Source organism: Amia ocellicauda, chromosome 2 (genome assembly GCF_036373705.1).
Source record: "Amia ocellicauda isolate fAmiCal2 chromosome 2, fAmiCal2.hap1, whole genome shotgun sequence".
NCBI lineage: Eukaryota > Metazoa > Chordata > Actinopteri > Amiiformes > Amiidae > Amia > Amia ocellicauda.
The window spans coordinates 23066426-23087888 of record NC_089851.1 but is presented as its reverse complement, the minus strand read 5'-3'; the positions used below and the strand labels follow the sequence as shown (position 1 = coordinate 23087888).

The window sequence follows — 21463 nt, the reverse complement described above, 5'->3', positions numbered from 1 at the left end:
TGGTTGTATTAAATGAATAATTGTGAAAATTTTACAAAAAAAAAAGATCAGAATATAATGTGTGAGTTGAAAGCACTGCTATATGGAGATAAAGTAATTGTACTCATACTAAATACAAAGTTTAGGCATATCTGGATTTGACTTTTAAATATCGTAGCGATCCTGAGGCCTCACTAAGGGGCTGGGCCTAGCAGCAGGATCACTGACCGGGGTTTGAAACTCTGAATCTTCTAATTTCAAATCAGTCTTACATCATTATTTAGAAACATTATTTACAATGAAAATAGATTAACAGGATGCTAGGAGATATTCAGTATTGATTTTTGTAATTTCAGATTTTGTTTAGGGTAACTCACAAGATTAGCATATAAACACACAATAGCAGCAATACACACCAAAAATCTACTTTGTTGCAGCTTCAGTATTCATGAAGGCTTTTGAAAAATGTCACATGCAAGACGAGACAAATGGCATCCTCCTTTTTGTAACTGTTTTGATGTTACACGCCTACACACACATTAAATACATATTTTAAGCAGCCTGCACAGTTCCTCAGTATTTGGCAGGTACTTATGGTTGTAAATTTAGTTTCAAATTAAAATAAGCTAGAATTCACACACAATATGCTGCCTTTAAAAATCATAACAGATCATCTCTAATTAACAGGCTGAATAGGAAGCTACTTTGTCAAGGCTGGATATGCCTCCCAGCATCCCAAGTTATTCATAGTGTATAGACTTTTTTGCTGCTTCTACTTTTGAAAGTGACAAAACAAACAAACCAACAAACACAACACTGACTGATGCTGACCAAAAAGGACAGCATTAGCTCTTTATATGTTCTGGATATTTTTCACCCTATTGGCAAGGACTCGACATGAATCATCCTGGAAAAACAGGGAGGTATGCAGACTTGTCAAATTTGCTGGTTTTATGATACATTCTGAGGGGTTTATTTATTTATTTGCTGAAATACATTCGGCATTACCCTTTTGGAGAGCTCTGCTATAGTATAGGAATATTTCCAACACACACAACACAAGTAACATTTTTTCATAATTACAAACACAATTAAAGTTAAATAATTCTATCAAGTCAGCTTTCAGTTTTATTTCAATCTATAAAATTGTCATTGTAATTTCCTTTAGGGGGCTTTTTATACCCTACTTTACAATCGCTAACTGCTCTTCCACCCCTTGCCTCTTGCACCCCATCTCTGACATAGGCCTCCCAGGCGTTTTGTGTCAAGCTGAGTCCTTCTGTGTACAGTCGCTTTCTGACTGCACTGCTTCCATGCCACTTGGAGAAGAGAAAGGACTCCTACTGACACCGCCAACCCTGTAGGCACCAGACCAGGAACAACAGAACGATTCCCAATCCAAATGTACCCACTATAAAGCCAAAATTGCCAGCCTAAGTCATTAGCGGCATAGCATGGACTTAACCTACAGAGCCCCGCTGGGCCAGAGTCATTATGCACATAAGAGGAGGTTTTTACTAGATAGCCCGCTTGGGTGCTCCAATAATCCTGATTTCTTATCACCCTGCCAATCCATATGGTATTTATGACTGCTCAAGTAGGTTCAAATAAGCCTCTTTGTAGGGGCCTTTTTCTGTTAATGTTTACACTATCAAAACACTTTTTACTATCCAACAACCTCTGGTAACATGCTGTTTGTCCACTATGATTATTTGAGGTGCAGATCATGCTGATAAGACCTAATGTGTTACTGGTGCCAGCTGATGCTTGGAAGTTGGTGGAATATGGGAACACCACTTATGTGCTGGATAAAAACATGTGTTTCAGTTTCAGACAGAAACCATCTACTTATTTTTGTGGAAAACAGGTTATTAAAAATAGATGAAAATAAATAAATGAATGAATGAATGAATAAAAACAATAATGTTAGCAGGGATTCTGTTCACATACTTAAATACAGCACCGTAAAAATAATATCTCCCATGAGTCTGTGGCAAAGTGACTCTGTCAATTATGTTTTATATGAAAAGGTATGTTACATTTGTGACTCAAATCATTAGAACAAAATGTTGATTAGAAAGCCAGAAGCACACCCTTTCATCAATTGTCATGAAATTCAATATATTATTTTCATGTGCCAGATAAAAAGTAAGGCTGGCGTAATTTGCTAAGTGGGGTCAGAGCTGCATGGCTAGATGATCAATAAGAATACTGGGCATAGCATATCTGATTTCATAATGCAACACACATCATCTGGAATCATAACGTACATGTCCATCAATGAAAATAATGTTCTTATATTATCTTTCTATTATCCAAAATATTTTCCTACCAAAATTGCATTACTTAGTGTTGCATATTTCTCACACAGGACAAGACAACATCTTTCTTTTTGATATGGTTGGACAGGCATCAGGAGAGAATTAAATCAATCCACACAACAATCCATGTTTTAAATGACAAACCAAAGTTTCCTGCGAGACACTGTGTAACGAACAGGACTCATAATATGTCAATGGAGAAGGAGAGCTGGGTCAAAGAGAATAATTGACTGGGGAAAGTGAGGAAGAGGATATGATATTCTGAAATAAAAGCATTGATAAGGAATATGCCTCACCATAACTCAGGGAGAATCAGTAAGTTACTCTGATCCCAACAGACAATAAAGGATTGGATTTGTCAAGGGAGAGAGCTTCGATTGAATGATAAGGGAAAGCAGCTGAAGCAAGATCACACCACAGTGCGACTATAAACGCTAGTAGGCCCAGGCATCAGTTTTATTTAGCAATTGATCATTTATAACTCTGAATACTTCACCTTGGCACAGCAGATGTATAGTGTAGGTTTGTATTGTGAGACTGAAACTGTATTTGCAGCTTGAAAAGGATCTAAAGTGCAATATATTTACCTCCAAGCATAAGTGATTCACCATGGTCTTTTAACAGTAAACATGTTTTTTTCACATGATAACGTAAGTTTGAATAGAAATATATACAAGTACCGGTTAACACTGGAAACCGTAATTCAATTGAGTTGCCTGCATAATTATTCAGGCACCTTTTGCCTTGTTGTATTCAAGCAGGCAAAGGATTTCATTGAAAAAAAAAATAAAAAGACCACAAGATGTGCAAGAGGACAGTTTAATAGCCTTAGGCCTGCCCCACAGTAGCACTTTTGTGATTGAAAACCATGCATGACCTCCGAAAGACTCTGTTGCTCTCAGCCTGACCTTTTTAAAGCAAAAGCCTTTCCTCCTTCTTTCACGTCTGGCATGACATCAATAGCACCCTTCAGTGTCTCATGATTTTGCTCTTTAAATAATAGCCTTCAGCGGTCATTTTCCCACTTAACATTAACACATATAGTAACTGGAGAATATTTGTAGCCTGGAGCCATTCTAAAGTAGATTCCTAAGAAATTATGTGTACAGTACTTGTCTAAATTGACAAGTTATGGCATTGCTGAGGAAACTATTAACAGTAATTCACCAAAACCTTCTTTACAGAAAGGAACAGGCCTTATATATACATTTTGTGTGTGTGTGTGTGTGTGTGTGTGTGTGTGTGTGTGTGTGTGTGTGTGTGTGTGTGTGTGTGTGTGTGTGTGTTTTTAATAGTAACATAACATAAAAAGCACTGACCTTGGACCGCGGTGGAGCTCGGATATACCATTTGCAGTCCACTGCCTCTGTTTCTAAGGCTTTACCTTCTTTGGTGATTTGCTGAGATTCAACAATACCTTCAGGTCCTCCCATTTCAAATTCACAAACTGAGCCACAAGAAACACACCCAAAACAAAAGAGAGAAATATTAGTATCATCTGAAAAATCATCAGCTGTTAGCAAAATATAGTTAAAAGGTATGTAGAGGATAATAAATTATACCTACAGGGCAGTGGTTTCAGGGCACCAAGGTCTTTAAAGTCCGGATCTGAAAAGAGAATAGATATGTTGTTATTACAGATACCCTTATTTGTATACCAGCAAATGGTAATACTATTTGCTTAGCACATTTTACCCAGCAATATACGTACAGTATATGTATTTTTGAAATACAATTCTTTCTCAGTAGTATAGAGATGTACCAAAAGAGGCAAAATAACCGTACAAGAAAGCTAAGACACATGCAGTTCGGTGGTTACAGGACTGTCTTTGTAAGAGGAGATAGTAGGGCCTTCTGATTTTATTGATCACATTGATTAAAAAAAGCAATATATTCTTGGGCTGAATGCCATTGGCAGTGGTATGCTGTTTTTGTGAGGTCGATTAATTAATTCTGAAACCTACAGAAGTATGTATGGAAGTTATCTTCAACCCCCTCACATGCACACTTACACGTAGAGTCTTGAACGAGAACTTGTGATAAATATAGCATGTGTGTAACACCAACACAAGACTAAGTGGATCATGTAGGGCTTGTTGCTGACACTCATTCTATGGTTGTGTAGGTTGTGCGTTAACCTGGACGTTTAAGTTTTTATTCATTTTTTTCTTTGCCATACAGTTGTAGTCAAAGGTGCTCAAACCATCCATTTGTTAAATTGTTGTTAGGTAATCATTTAGTTTATGGTTCTTTAAACTAGACTTATTTATCAATTTATATTTGTTGAACACGGGTTCAGCCTAGAGAAAACTGTTAAAGATACCAGCTGATAAAACTGTTCTAAGGCAAGGGCTATGAGAACCTCTAGCTGCCACTGCACAGTAAATGGAGTAATAGCCAAAGGTTTACACTACCTATTTTAACCCTATTCAATCAATCAAAATCTTTACAGTTTCCTCTAGGATAGACCACTGTTCAACAAATGGTGAAACTATAAACAAGTATACTTCATCTAAAAATATTTAACTAAATGTGTAACAAAATAACACTTTCAAATAAGGGTGTGTGTGTTTGAGTACTTTTTACTGTACACCAAGTGAACTGTAGTTTCATATGAATGACTGAGAACTTGGGAGATTTAATCTTAGTATGCTTTGTCCCAGTTTATAGGAAGGAAATTGATTTGTGCCAACTCCTTTTTTCTTGTATCCACTTCACTGACTTCCCCAGGTTGTAACTGATCCAATTAAATTGTTTTTCCAATATGTTGGTTACAGAAGATGTATAGGACAACAACAACAACAACAAAAAATCACATCTTGCAGTGAGTTGTTACCAGGTTTTATTAGGTCCATCTGCCCTAGTTGTATGTCTAGTATGCTTTATGAGAGTGACTTTCTAATGCACACGAAGTGTTCGTTTCTCTATATTCTGTCTCTAAGGCTTGATTTATAAACGGGGTTAACATCAAGCACAGAGGACTGGAGGCTTTTCATTGAGAGGAATGAACACTTCATTGAAGGAATGTTGGCATAGTAAATGAGTGCCTACTGCACCGGGAGAGCTTTCACATTGGGAAAATACTTCTGGTCAGTGACTTAATTTCTGTTTTTTATACATGTATATGTATTGGTTTAGAACATATGAACAAGAGCCCAGATAGTTAAATCATACTGGTAAAATACCTGTTTCCCTTTGCAAATGTAACAATAGCTGTTTTACTACTCACATTAAGAGGTGCAAGTTAAACATATTTCACAGTTCACCATGCATCTGACAATTCATTCATCGTGAAAATGACAATATATAAACAGCATGAGCACCTTTTTGTTTCCGTCATATCATGAGTCATATTGTACTGCTTCAATGCACTGGGTTTAAAACCAGGGAAGTATTAAAACAGGAAGAATGAGTCTTTTGCGCTGTTGGATTTTTAAATCTGTCCGAGCCTTAAGCATTATTCTGATTGTATATCTATTAAAAGTCGAATGGCTAGCTTTATCTGAATAACTAAAAAGCAGTACTCCCATGTTATGCAGTTTGCTTCCATAACCCAATACACTTCTGCACTTAACAGTTATGCAAATAAGGCACCATACTCCTTGAGGGCGCCCGTCTTCAGAAGCACATAGATTGGAAGGCTATGATGGAATAGGGTTATTTGCACATGTTCTGTACTGAATACAAAAGGTCACAGGCTCCCTGATCGGAAATGTGTTCATGATGTTAAATTAATGATGCAATAGATTCTGCAGATGCACTGTTCATTTTTCTTGATTAGTGTGATCAAAGGATGTTCTGCACAGCGTACAAGAAAAATAAGTCTCTTTAAACCAAAATCAAAACAACCAAAGCCGGAAGTTGACTTGAATAGAAATGCAGGCATGACGTCACGTATAAGAGCCTTGTTTACACACCCCTGATCTTCTCAAAGCAGTTGAGTGCATATACAAATTCAATTATCATTGTGCTTTTGAACACACGCTTTCCCAAGGTATCTTGCATGATTCTTATTTGTATATCTATAAATATATTTCTCATATGTAATGCAGATAAGTGTATATAATGTGCACAAGGAAGGGAGCCCACTGTAATCTGTGGGGGGAAAAAACAAGAAAATAACATGAATATAAAGTTTACAAAAGAGAGGAGGCCATTCGACCCATCATGCTCGTTTGGTGTCCATTAATAACTAAGTGATCCAAGGATCCTATCCAGTCTGATTTTAAATTTTCAGCTTCAACCACATTGCTGGGGAGTTTGTTCCAGATTGTAACAACTCTCTGTGTCAAGAAGTGTCTCCTGTTTAATGTAGACATTCATTCGTTATAAAACAAATTAAATGTTATGATATTGTCACAGTTGCTTGTCACATGAAGAACAGAGCTGTTATTTCCTTTGTAATGTGAATGGAAATTGCATGACAAGCTACAACAATTTGATGTATGCTTCTATAAGAAACATAACATATGTCAATTTATTTAAAATGTAGAAGTATAGCAGAAGGTAAATTGGTTAGTTAAGTGGTTTCAGAAGAACTTCCTTGAACTTATAAAAGAGCAGAATATATTGATTAATCTACAGGCAAGAACACAGAGTAAATGTCTTGCCCTTATTTCCATGATTACAGTTGTGCATTTGCACTAATGTAAACCTGTCTGCATACCTTGTTTGTTATAACCAAAGGTGGGCATATATACACTTCAGATCTATAACTGATATTAGCTGCTGTCGAAATCCCTCCAAATAAGTTAGTATTCTCAACTGACAATTTAAATATTATGAAGAGAAACTGTTGTAAAGCGCTGTGGGGCCTGGAAGCTCATACTGCATTGCTTGTATAATAAAGCTTTCTTCAGATTGTTTAAATGTAGTCTTTCATTCTCCTGTGTTCCTGGATGAATAGGTAGGGGAAGGAGATTACCACTTTTGTGAGCAAGAATTTTACTCATACAGTAAGATATATCAATAAAACAGGTATATACACCCCTATATTACATGTAGGGGTAGGGGAAATGTTTGAGTGTACACCAACATTTGTATCACACATTTTTGCACACTACTTAAATCCTCAGTGATGCAATGAAAATCAGACAGACAGACATTTAATTAAACAACGTCCCCTAGGTTAAATGAGCTGGTTACTGAATTGACATTATTTTGGGTTGGTAGCACTTAACCTGTCTTGTCAACCGGCAAACATAAGTCTCCAGGGAAAATAAACAAATGCATTCACTCCGGAATCCCCCTTTTCTTTAAAGAAAAGAATTGCCATGAAGAAAAACATGGAAGTAATTGTGGTCATGTAATTTAGAAGGAAGACTAGGAAACTATTAAAGGATTCTACAAATGAAATACATTATATTAAATCATATCATGACTTCTGTTTTGACATTAACCTTTTATTGATTGCAAATAAATTTTGAATTAGTTAAAATGCAACATGTAGATTTAAGACAATAAAATGGGACAAAATGTTTTGAGAGAATAAAAACAGGAGAAGTAGCCTAATATTGCAGCCTAATATTTCCACCAAATTTACTTTACACCAGTAAAGTCAAAGCATGTTATTTTCATGTAGTCACTGAGAATAATTGAATACATGCCACTGTAACAGTTAATTTCACATAATGAAGTTAAATAACTAATTGCAAGGAACTATTTTTTTCTGTATCAATATATTAACAGACTAAACGCTCTAGCTGGAATAATTACATTTGACTTTAACCTACGTGTGTATGCTAATCTTGATTCTTACTTTGGTTTCTGCTTATAATGTTTTTATTTGTCATTCAAGCTCACCATCCCAATTAAAAGGATTCCTTGAAACTAAAAGTGAAGCAGTAGGCTGGGAGAGTATATGCATATTCAGCAGACAGCAGTGTGTAGGGCTTCAAAGCTGTGAGAAAATCTTTTCAGGTATAAATTCTGCAATAATAGTTACTGATATATGATAGTATTACCCTGCAAACCTTACTTCAGTAGAGGACAAGGGAAGTGTGCAGAATATATACAAAAGGACATGCAAAAAGCTTCAGAGGACAGCTCATGAAGACAAAACACACTGTATCATTTTAATTCTTCTTACATATATTATTATGTATCTTTCCAGCACAAACATTATTGACAGTTTTACAATAAAGAATAAGAGTAATATCTTGTCTTCATAAAGCCCTCTTTTAAATAAAAACCTATTTTATTCTCATCAGACTCATCTGTATGCATTTTATGTTTCCGAAAACCAAGCCCTAACATAATACAGTATGTTCACCTAATTTGCCCATAGTGACTCCTTACAAAATGCTTTTGAGAAGTCAGAAGGCTTACGAAAGGAAGGTATCCTATCCTATACTGTATCTACGATGAAGGAAAGCGTTATCCTTGTGCTCCAACTAGATAACATCTGGCACATGGCTGTAATGCAGTCCTGTTATATAGCCTTCCCAGCCTACAGAGTGCCATCAAGGAGAGAGCTATGTGACTAGAATAGTGCAATATTTCCTGCTGAATTCAGACAAGGACAGTGTGCAGAAGGAACTTGTAAATACAGGCTTACAATATAATCTTTACAGCTTATAGTATTTTCCTGTAAGTATTATATATATATATATACACACCATCTGAAATTGCAGCGAAAACAGCATTAAAAGACAACACAAACAGGCATGCTGCATCTTGAATTAAAAAAGTAATTTCAATAGCACTGCAATTTGCAGTTCTCTGGAGCAATGTTTCTGTCGTGGTTGCAGAAAATACAGGGACACTAGATATAAAGATATTGAATTAGTTATCAGTAAAAAAAAAGCAAACAAACAGCATCTTTAAAATGACTTTGACAATATGTATTTAATAAAAGAATAAAGGGCATTTCCTGCACAGTAGGCACAATAAATAATGTAACTGTAAAGAAGCACATTTTACAGTCTAAAGATACAGCAATCTGTTGTATTTAAATACATTTGTTTTCTCACACTATACTAGATATGGTTGTGAAAGTGACCCCTGGCCACTGTTTACTTATAGTATCAAGTGGTATTTAATAATAACTCGCTAAAGCCCAAAACACGCAATCAGTGTTTTTACTGAGGAAAACCTCTGCGACAGCAGGTCCTTACAGACATGCAAGGTACACATCTGCCGCATTGTAAATGAGATATTTGTTGCATCAAAGAAAGATGTTGCATTTTCAGTCCACTGCATATTAAATTGGTACGTATAAGGTTACGTATAAGAACAGAGATCTATCCATTAACGGTTAAGATTTAAATGTATTTTATTTGGTATAATATTTGTTTGTAACCAAGATGTTAATATGTTTATGAGTGATCAAAAATGAATACATGCATGTTTTCCAACAAATTAAAGAAGATATAAGCCACAGTAATAAATCATACAGGACTGCAATTAATTGAAATTACAGTCGCTCATTTGAAAAATTAATGAGATGACAATCGTTGATCAACAGTGACTCAAATATACCGGGCATTGTCCCAATGGTATTCAGCTTTCAATGGGGGAGTAACATGGCAGTCAACCTCAATTTTCATACCAAAGACGATAGGTAGAATGACAAGGAAGCGCCATGATATTCTGACTTTCTGTAGGTATTATAAACACATCCTTGGCACAGATACAGACTAGTGCAGATGAAACCATTGTTGGACCGCGATCCATCAGGAAGTGTGAACCTAGGAGTGCCACTGATTGAAGCTTGACATTTTCACAAAGATATGTGTAATGTCTCTGTAACTTAGTAAATGGAAAACATTCTCACGAAATTTGATTCTGCAATGTTACCTGAACATCCCATATTGTTTGTGTGCAATATTTCACACACCACCCCATTGTGAAATCGCCCCTCGCTATACCACTGACTCGGATATACTGCGGTTGTAGGGTTGGCTCCCTTTTTAAATAGTCGCTTGCCTATAACCTAATCATTTTTTTTACCTAATTCTTATTGTAATATACAGTACATAGGCCATTGTTTCTTTTAGTGTTTCTTGTAGTGTAGGAGGCCTGTGCACTTTAACCGTTTGCCCTACTATATATAGTGATTACACGTTGTCTGTAAGGTTTACAATGGATAATTTAAAAATGCACAGTACAGTATTACAATAACACATACACTGTGTTAGCCCTCTATTTCTTTATGTGTTTCTAGGTGTATTGCTGTCCTGTTCATAATTTCTGAAACCTGAAATAAAACTACATTACACCAGCAATATAACAAGGGGGTTATATATGTCTGGTAAATATTGCAAAGAAATATAAAACGTTCCGCTATGTATCACATATTACAAAATATATCACTATACATACATACATACATATATATATATATATATATATATATATATATATATATATATATATATATATTTTTTTTTTTTTTTTTTTGAAGATTGCTGTTTAATACATTTAAATTGGTTTGAAAGTTAAGGTGGTTATGCCAATGTGAAATCAGTATTTTCTATTTTCTACAATATCCTAAATTCAAATAAAATGAACTGTACAATCCCCTCTACTTCTATATCCTAACAGTATGTACTGTTTATATTCTGAACAAATAAAGATCTGCAGGTTTCTATTATTTTTTAATTATCTAGGTTTCTTGCCTCATCTTATCTACAATGCAGGAGCAGAAGTTGTATAGGTGACTTTAAATAACCAACTGATTAATAGCTAGAAAGGTGTTAAATTGGTTAATTTCACAAATTAATTTGTTCAATTAAGCAGCAAAGAGAAAAGCTGGAATGAAAACCAGGAACCCTCAGACCCAGTGACTAGATTTATGTTCCACTAGTTTAATGTACCATATTGGCAAACAACTGCAGTTGCAAAATACCATGCTGGGTAGTGATACTGTTCTGTTGTGATATCGTACTATTTTTGTCTTTTGTGTTTTCATAATTATGCCTATTACCTAACAAAACACAGGTAGTGATACTGAAAGCAAAATGTTGCTCATTCTCAAGTGTGCATCCAGGCCAATTTTTTTTTAATATATATATATATATATATATATATATATATATATATATATATATATATATATATATAATTTATTTTTAAATAATGTCTTAAATCCATGAAATAAGATTTGGGCTAAATTGTCAAGTTCAATTAATAAGTAAGATGACACTAAACTGACTGTTTTAAGATTTCCTACATAGTCATAAAGCACACATAAAGGTACATATTCAGAATACAGATACCTTATTCTTGATTACAAACACAATAAAACTATAGATCTGGATGAAATAAATAAAAATATATGTACAGTGGGGGAAAAAGTATTTGATCCCCTGCTGATTTTGTACGTTTGCCCACTGACAAAGAAATGATCAGTCTATAATTTTAATGGTAGGTGTATTTTAACAGTGAGAGACAGAATAACAACAAAAAAATCCAGAAAAATGCATTTCAAAAAAGTTATTCATTGATTTGCATGTTAATGAGGGAAATAAGTATTTGACCCCTTCGACTTCGTGGCAAAACCCTTGTTGGCAATCATAGAGGTCAGACGTTTCTTGTAGTTGGCCACCAGGTTTGCACACATCTCAGGAGGGATTTTGTCCCACTCCTCTTTGCAGATCCTCTCCAAGTCATTAAGGTTTCGAGGCTGACGTTTGGCAACTCGAACTTTCAGCTCCCTCCACAGATTTTCTATGGGATTAAGGTCTGGAGACTGCCTAGGCCACTCCTGGGCCTTAATGTGCTTCTTCTTGAGCCACTCCTTTGTTGCCTTGGCTGTGTGTTTTGGGTCATTGTCATGCTGGAATACCCATCCACGACCCATTTTCAATGCCCTGGCTGAGGGAAGGAGGTTCTCACCCAAGATTTGACGGTACATGGCCCCGTCCATCGTCCCTTTGATGCGGTGCAGTTGTCCTGTCCCCTTAGCAGAAAAACACCCCCAAAGCATAATGTTTCCACCTCCATGTTTGACGGTGGGGATGGTGTTCTTGTGGTCATTCCTCCTCCTCCAAACACGGCGAGTTGAGTTGATGCCAAAGAGCTCGATTTTGGTCTCATCTGACCACAACACTTTCACCCAGTTCTCCTCTGAATCATTCAGATGTTCATTGGCAAACTTCAGACGGGCCTGTACATGTGCTTTCTTGAGCAGGGGGACCTTGCGGGCGCTGCAGGGTTTCAGTCCTTCACGGCATAGTGTGTTACCAATTGTTTTCTTGGTGACTATGGTCCCAGCTGCCTTGAGATCATTAACAAGATCCTCCCGTGTAGTTCTGGGCTGATTCCTCACCGTTCTCATGATCATTGAAGCTCCACGAGGTGAGATCTTGCATGGAGCCCCAGACCGAGGGAGATTGACAGTTATTTTGTGTTTCTTCCATTTGCGAATAATCGCACCAACTGTTGTCACCTTCTCACCAAGCTGCTTGGCGATGGTCTTGTAGCCCATTCCAGCCTTGTGTAGGTCTACAATCTTGTCCCTGACATCCTTGGACAGCTCTTTGGTCTTGGCCATGGTGGAGAGTTTGGAATCTGATTGATTGATTGCTTCTGTGGACAGGTGTCTTTTATACAGGTAACGAGCTGAGATTAGGAGCACTCCCTTTAAGAGAGTGCTCCTAATCTCAGCTCATTACCTGTATAAAAGACACCTGGGAGCCAGAAATCTTGCTGATTGATAGGGGATCAAATACTTATTTCCCTCATTAACATGCAAATCAATTTATAACTTTTTTGAAATGTGTTTTTCTGGATTTTTTTGCTGTTATTCTGTCTCTCACTGTTAAAATACACCTACCATTAAAATTATAGACTGATAATTTCTTTGTCAGTGGGCAAACGTACAAAATCAGCAGGGGATCAAATACTTTTTCCCTCACTGTATCACCCAAGAATTTCAGCCACGGACACTAAATAAACATCTGCACAACACCTTCTATCTTACGCAGTACAACTGTTTCCTAAATAGCACTATGCACAAGAACAATATGAAATGGAAAACCAAATATGCCAAAATAACCAAACAACCAATATAATAATAAACTATATTTCCGCCCAGGATGTGACTTTTGGGGATGATCAGACCTCATCATACATAGTTTAGGGGTTTGGTTCTGTGTATGGCTATTTACTTTTCATTATAAAAACATAATTGTGCACAGCCCATACACACCTTTGTGTACAGAAGTGGAATTCCGACTCGTATTCTGTATTGTTTTCATATCCAGAATCTGAACCAGACTCTGTGTCATAAGGGATCAACACAATCCTCAAGGTGGCAGGAATGATAGCACCTTCTACACTAGTAAATATAATATTTACCATTTCATTCACATTGTACTTTAATATATTACATCGGGTTGCTATGATTTTTGGGGTCATATTTATTTCTGTTGGGTTATTATTATAATTTTTGTATTGCACTTATGTTGTAAGTCGCCCTGGATAAGGGTGTCTGCCAAGAAAGAAATACAAAAATAATAATAATTAAAAAAAAAAAAAAATAAATAAAATAAAATAAAATAATAATAATAATAATAAATATGGGGCCGGATTAAATCAAAACTTTGACCCACCCGCTAATAGTAAACTACAAACCTGTACATCATAGCGGTTACATTTCTGATTAGAAGAAAGTGGCATCTTTCTAAAAATGAAGCCGCAACTGAGTACAGTTCTGTAGTTTTGATTTAATCCCGGCCATGATCTGAAAACTTGCATCTGCCACTTGCACACAAAAAAGATTGAAACATATATATCTTATTTAATGGAATTCAGAAAAGATTTACTCTCATTAAAAAAAAAAATGTTGAATTGACACAGCACTGGCAGTTCATTCTGCATCCGGACTATAATGTCAATAATCACTTGTTTCTATAGGAACATCACAGCTTGAGGGAAATTGAGTTTTGAATGATGCTTTCACTAAGACATCTCACTTAGGCAGTTCAAAGTGCTGTATTTTGCGATATTGATATTACCGTGTTTGAAACGCCTGATTTGGACTCTTAACGTTTTAAAATCATGGTAATGTAAAGCGTTTTCATATCCAGTTTTTGAGGTTTGTTTTAATATCTTCTCGATTTCCAAAACATATTTTATTGTTTATCATTTTAATGTACATGCATGAACACAACTCACATATTTACAGTTTCATACAATTTCCTAACAGAAAAACAGATACCTCAAACATTGTATTCACTCTTATTGATAGAATTGTCTTTGTGTGCTAGACTGTATGACTAGATAAAACATGTTGTTGAAGACTTTGAATATTTAACTAATTTAAAATAGACATAATGATACTTATTTTGTATGTGTATCAATAATCATATTTAATTTAAATGTTACTTATTCTTTTATTGGTGATTTATATCAGAGAATTGGCATAATGCCTAAATCAGTGAATAGTGAGGATATTTGGTCAATGTTGATGAAGCCAGAGTCCTTTAGGATTTAAAGCTAGCTAAGCTAAGCTAAGCACTTGTGTACTGTCGTTGGCCAAATGCCATTGTTGATAGTGTGTTATGTCTTTCTGTAAATTGTATTCCCTTCTCAGAGGCTGTGTGTGGTTCTATTTCATGTGTTAATTTCGTCTTGTGAGAAAAACAAAACAAAAAGGATTTCCCACCAACTCAATGCAAAAGCTTTACAGAGTTAGCCCTCTTCCTGCATCATTATACAGAGGCCTTTGAAAGATAACTTTTCAAGTGATGATGCTAAAACAAAGGCATTTATTTCGGTCAAGAAAAGGTTCTTGCATGTAGTATGATGTCAGATGCAGTGCAGTTCATTTAACTGATCAAGGCACAGAAAGTCCTTGGAAATATCAACAGAATCCATTGTGATTCTTCACTGTCATTGATCAAGCTGTTAATTCCCTACAGGCAGAGTTCAATCACCTTGCCTTGGCATTCAGATGCATTTGAGAAAAGTACAAATCCATTTCTGATACTGGTCTATGCTGGTCTTCTGCAACCTGCTCAGGCTAATTGGAAATCGTTCATTTGGAGAGAAATACTTGACAAGGCAGTTGCTCACTTGCAGGTGACACCATTTAAATTAATGCTCACTGACAGCTACAATCAACACTGTTACTTCCAGCTATGCATGCTATCAATCAATACCAAAGTCAATTAATTTAATTACACTGCCAAACTTACTATCATTGTAGCATTGTAGCATTTTGTTTTAATATTAGGTATCAATGGAGTAGCAGTCCAGCAGTGCCTCTCCTAACTCTGTTCAGTCAGCTGCAGTTCTCTCCAGGCTGAATCAGTGTTCAACACACTCTGAGAAGGTATAATTGATACATTAGTCTAGTTTAATAAACACTGAATAACATAATCTGAATCAAAGAGTTTTAATATTTTAATATACAACTGTGTGCATATGAATTTTGCATTACAATGTTTCTATTTTTTTTTTACTAGCCTCATTCAAATTAACCTGTCAATATCCCAGTTATTTTATTTCCTACAATGTGTTATAATAAGATACAGTTGTCTTGGAAAAACCTTGCTGTTAAGATTAATACATTACAAACAGGGTTTCTTATTGTCAAGTCAACCTGTATTTGGTTAATAGACAGGTTTGGAAAATAAAATAAAATCTCATGTGGAGAGAGTTTTATATTTGTGAAAACTTGAGAAAACATTTGCATTATGATTTTCCTAAATAGTTTCCTCTTGTCAGTATTATCCCTTAAAGAGCAGTTCTGTCTTAACTACATATGTATGCCAAAAATGATTAAAACTGAAACACTGACAAAATGAACCAAGTGCACCAATCCTTCTACATTTAGAGGAAAATATTAAATCAACGTTACAGTTGGAATTTACATATATACACTGATCAGCCATAACATTATGACCACCTGCCTAATATTGTGTAGGTCCCCCTTTTGCCGCCAAAACCCTGACCCGTCGAGGCATGGACTCCACTAGACCTCTGAAGGTGTGCTGTGGTATCTGGCACCAAGACGTTAGCAGCAGATCCTTTAAGTCCTGTAAGTTGCGAGGTGGGGCCTCCATGGATTGGACGTGTTTGTCCAGCACATCCCACAGATGCTCGATTGGATTGAGATCTGGGGAATTTGGAGGCCAAGTCAACACCTTGAACTCGTAATTCATCAGACCAGGCCACCTTCTTCCATTGCTCCGTGGTACAGTTCTGATGTTCTGGTGCTTTTGGCAGTGGACAGGGGTCAGCATGGACACCCTGACTGGTCTGCGGCTGCGCAACAAACTGCGATGCACTGTGTGTTCTGACACCTTTCTATCAGAACCAGCATGAACTTTTTCAGCAATTTGAGCTACAGCAGCTCGTCTGTTGGATCGGACCACACGGGCCAGCCTTCGCTCCCCACGTGCGTCAATGAGCCTTGGTCACCCATGACCCTGTCGCCGGTTAACCGCTTTTCGTTCCTTGGACCATTTTTGATAGGTACTGACCACTGCAGACCGGGAACACCCCACAAGAGCTGCAGTTTTGGAGATGCTCTGACCCAGTCGTCTAGCCATCACAATTTGGCCCTTGTCAAAGTCGCTCAGATCCTTACGCTGCCCATTTTTCCTGCTTCTAACACATCAACTTTGAGGACAAAGTTGCTGCCTAATATATCCCACCCACTGACAGGTGCCATGATAACGAGATTATCAGTGTTATTCACTTCACCTGTCAGTGGTCATAATGTTATGGCTGATCGGTGTATTTTAAAGTCCAATACGGGCAACATCTATTTTTATTCAGATTGAAGCTTTTTTTGTCATGTTAACTCAAATGCACTGGATTTACAAAGACAACAATAGCAGCATATTGATCACAAGATAATGGCTTGTAATACTGAGATCTGGAGATTGTTTTTCTTGTGATCATGGCATAAATGATTGGTTATATTGAAATGCTAAGCTAAATTAGCTTGTGGTCCTGAGAAAACAAAGACCCTGTTTTTTCATTTCGTAATGGCCTCCATGAGCCACCATATGTACCAAGTGGTACCATTAAGAACAACTAGTAATGATTATTGTGCAAGAGCAGTATCTATTTATGCAAAATTATCCAGAAATACACTATCAACCATTTAGTTTCTTCTTCGGACCAGAAATATCAAGAACTAATTTACTAATTTAATGAAATACCAAAGAAACAATATCATAGAAAAGTAAATGTCTTAGCTTATAGCACAAGCTGAGCATTCTGCTTTGAAAAAGGAGCAGTGTTTATCACAGTTAATTAATCAACTGCCTGCAGGCTCAGTTAAGCTCATTTGGAACGTTGCCTTGCCCTGTGAAAAGATACAGAACACAATAGCTGTACCTGCTAAACTCACTGCAGTCTACAATTCCTTGCAATGTGCTGTTATGAACTGCTTTCAGTACCATGTGATCTCACAACCACTGTGATTCATTCTGTGCAGCAATACAGCCAGATTTATTAAGTGGTTTGCAAAACGCTTTAAAACGCACCTTTGTTTAAAAAGGGCAAAATAAGTGCCTGTGCAGATTCTCAAGCTTTAATACAACCACTCAAAAGTGTCAGCAAGGTATAAGGGTGAAGGGGTTATTGATAATAATTATGTATCTTGTTGCATATTGTGCAGATCATTTATTTCAGCTTTGAATACTATTTATTTTTAATCAGTCTCAAGCTGAGAACTGAAATCCAGAAATACATCACACCTTCTTATCAACAGGCATAACATGGCGTGCCCCAGAGACAAATTGGATTTATGGTTGCAGTGAATATGACAGTGGTATGTCATTACTAACTTTGCACAGTTTGTGAGGCACATGAATTATTACTTGTCATACACCTTTATTGTAGCAGTAATGGCATATAACCACTTCTAACATTATATGATATTCACAGGGATTGATTTACTTAAACTCTTTACATTGACTCTAAGTGTTTTCTGCTCAATTCATATTTTTGTTCGATGTACTACTTCAGTACTACTTTAATTGTCTTTAATAACATCTGCAAGTTCAATTCATTCATATTTATTTATTTATTTTAATTCCAACCTGACTCCAACCTGAGAAGAACTGTTGGACATACTCAGGTGGTGGAATTAATTTAAATAAAGTCTCTAGGATGGCACTATTGATGTCACTGTACAATTCCCACAAATGTAGTAGTTAACCCATAGAAAGAAGGGAGCCATTTCCTACGCATGTACAGACCAGTTTGACATCGTCACAGTTTACCTTTAGCTGCAATACCTATTATACTGGGCTGTTAAAGCACTCTTGCTATTATGCACTTTATTTAAATATGCTTTCTTATGCTCCCATGTGCTTATGTATTGTTGGCACTTCTACTGTTTTGCTGCATCTTTTCCTATCCCCCCTTCTTATAGCACATACCTAGGACTTAAATTGACGTATGCTGATTGTATTGTGTACTGATTGTATTACTGCTCTTTTGTAATGCTTTAAAATGCATCTTGTGGAAACTGTAATTCGCCCTCAGTAAGTCCTAGGTCCTGAGGGGGTAGCATAGGAGAAGTCACAGTAAAACAGTAGAGTTGCCAACAATACATAAGTGCATGGGAGTATTATAAAGTGCTAATACATAATAATAATAATAATAATAATAATAATAATAATAATAATAATAATAATAACAATAACAACAACAACAACATAATTTGCAATTTAATATAAAGACTCAAAATAGCATATTATTATTCTCTGTTTTATAATAGACTAACCATTCCTGTGCACTTCAGAATGCAATTACTTTCTAAACAGTGGTTGTGCTCCTGACTACAGGGAAATAGATTGCATCCTTCAGATGGATGTCATGCCATTTTATATATGCAAAATAAAAGAGTAAAACGAGAGAGTTATCCACCCTCTGACTGTGCCTTCACACAGGAAGAAGATAAATCATATTTTGATTCACATCCTTAGTATAATTTCTCCCCAAAATAGATACATTGAATCAAACATTTTCTTTCAGTCTTTCTTTTAGTGTAATGATAAGATGGTAGAGCATGCACAGAACAAAACAATATTACGGTGGCCCTGAAGAGCAACTGCTGAAAAAATAAAACAGCTGTTGAAAAAATCTGGGGCTGCGAGATTTGCAGCGGCTGTGAGATTTGGAAGTGCTGAAAAAATAAAGCAGCTGCTGCAGCATTTTCAGAAGCAATTACGGAAAGGGAGGGACATTGTGAAATATATTTGACTGATGCCATTGGACAGCAAGCAAGTCGTGTCGGCCGAGCAGCTTCTCAGAAGAGCCAACAGAGTCTGAGAAACGGACGCCAACTGCGCAGAGCGCGAAGTATCATATTAATATTGCTGTGATCTTCTGCTCTCTGTCCACTTTGTGCTGACATATTAAGAGTTATAGGGCTGTCCTAACATGTATCAGAAATTAATGAAAGCTTAGGTAGGAGACAGAATGGGGCTAAAAGTAGCTATATTTACTAAATTAACAACTGTACTTAATTATTACAAGGCAGTGTGACAGTGCTTTATTTTTATTATTATTCTTAAGCGCTAACAGAAATCATCCGTTAACAATTCCATCAGAAGGAGCAGTTTACTGATTTAATTTTGCATTGTCTCTCTAACTTATCTTAATTCTACATGTGTTTTATACTGAATGTACTTTTCTGCTTTAAAACCATGTACTGTCTGTAATGTTCTGTACAAAACCTGTTGGGAACCTTAACCTTTGTTGTATTGTTTACATTTACAAATGTGCCTGCACAATATATATATATATTACAAAGCAAACTATATATATATATATATATATTGTGATGGAACGGGGCTCCGTCCCTTTAAGGAATGTCTGCCCAAGGTAGAAAACTACATGTCCCAGGAGCCCCTGCGGTAGAGACAGGAAGGGGCGGGGCTCTTGGGAATATAACGGAGCAGGCAGAGAGACAGACACGAGCTGGGAAAAGCCTAAGAGGAGCTACTAGAACCTGTGGTAAGCTGCTCACTACACAGAAGGATATGTACCACCACTGCCCATGTGTATATTTGGTAAGAGTGTATACTGGCGAGTGAGTATAATCGCTAAACCCTTGCTAATAGTCACTCGAATACTAATGATAATAAAAATACCCTGTGGCTTGGGGAAAGATAAAAACCTGTTTAGGGAACCTAGGACTGTGGGAATAGTCCACCATTGCAGGACACTAATAATTGAAGAACCACACGGACATTCTAACCTGGGAATTGTCATTCTGCCACCTGCTGGTGGTTGGGGAGAAAAAGTTTTCCCAAAAGGACTTCCCCTGTGTTTGTGGGGTTCCTGAACAGATGTGGTAATAGAGAGGGAAAGGAAGAAAGTCAGGTAGGCCTGGACAAGGCTAGGCAATTATTGTTTTGTTTTGTTCAATTGTGTGTGTATTACATTTTTTGTGTTGCATTAAACTTACCTGGGCAGAAGAGTCCTTTCCACAAAGGCCCTGTCTGGATGGCTCATTCTTAGCTCACCCACTTACCGGTCTTTCACATATGGTGTCAGAGTGGGATTAAAATTTTGATCAGGAAAATCAATCAACCCACAGTAGAGATGACAGACCTGAATGCCCTTGTGACTGCGCTAGTGAACGCCACTGCAGTACAGCAGGAGATTAACCGGTTATAGGCACAACAACTCGAGCAAGCTAGAGAAGAACAAACCGCCATCATACAGCGGCTGGAGAAGATGGCCATTACTCCGACCCCCACCTACGCGATTAGGTCCACCCATGTCATCCAAAAGATGACAAAGGAGGACAACGTGGAAGCATTCCTTCTGGCCTTTGAGTGAACCGCCACCAGGGAGGGCTGGGCCCCAGATTATGACTTGGCCACTGAGCTAGCAGACGACTACACACATTTAAAGGCAGAAATTCTGGCGAGAGCTGGAGTAACTTCAGCTGTCCGGGCCCAAAAGTACCATGCATGGGAATACAAAACAGGAACACCACCCCGCTCACAAATGTTTGATTTGATCCATCTGGCGACCAGGTGGTTGCGTCCGGAAGTGAACGGGGCAGAGAAAGTAGTGGAGTTGTTAGTTATGGATCGATATCTTCGGGCCCTACCTGCGCCCCTAAGGAAGTGGGTGGGACAGGGGAACCCCACCACCGTCAACGATTTAATTGACGTCGTAGAAAGACAGCTGGCCGCAGAGGATCTAGCTTGGTCCCCCGTCACCACATCACCACCCCG

General features: G+C 37.1%; 1 protein-coding gene across 2 annotated transcripts in view; it reads right to left on the bottom strand.

Moving 5' to 3' along the window:
* neto1l (neuropilin (NRP) and tolloid (TLL)-like 1, like) overlaps nucleotides 1-21463 on the bottom strand; it is a 92711-nt gene that overhangs the window by 16278 nt on the left and 54970 nt on the right. For both annotated transcript variants that reach the window (XM_066721269.1, XM_066721272.1), the window contains exons 5-6: nucleotides 3867-3908; nucleotides 3620-3747 (exon numbers count right to left, since the gene is read on the bottom strand). In XM_066721269.1, the coding sequence (XP_066577366.1) occupies nucleotides 3620-3747; nucleotides 3867-3908 (170 nt within the window). The remainder of the gene's footprint in view (nucleotides 1-3619; nucleotides 3748-3866; nucleotides 3909-21463) is intronic.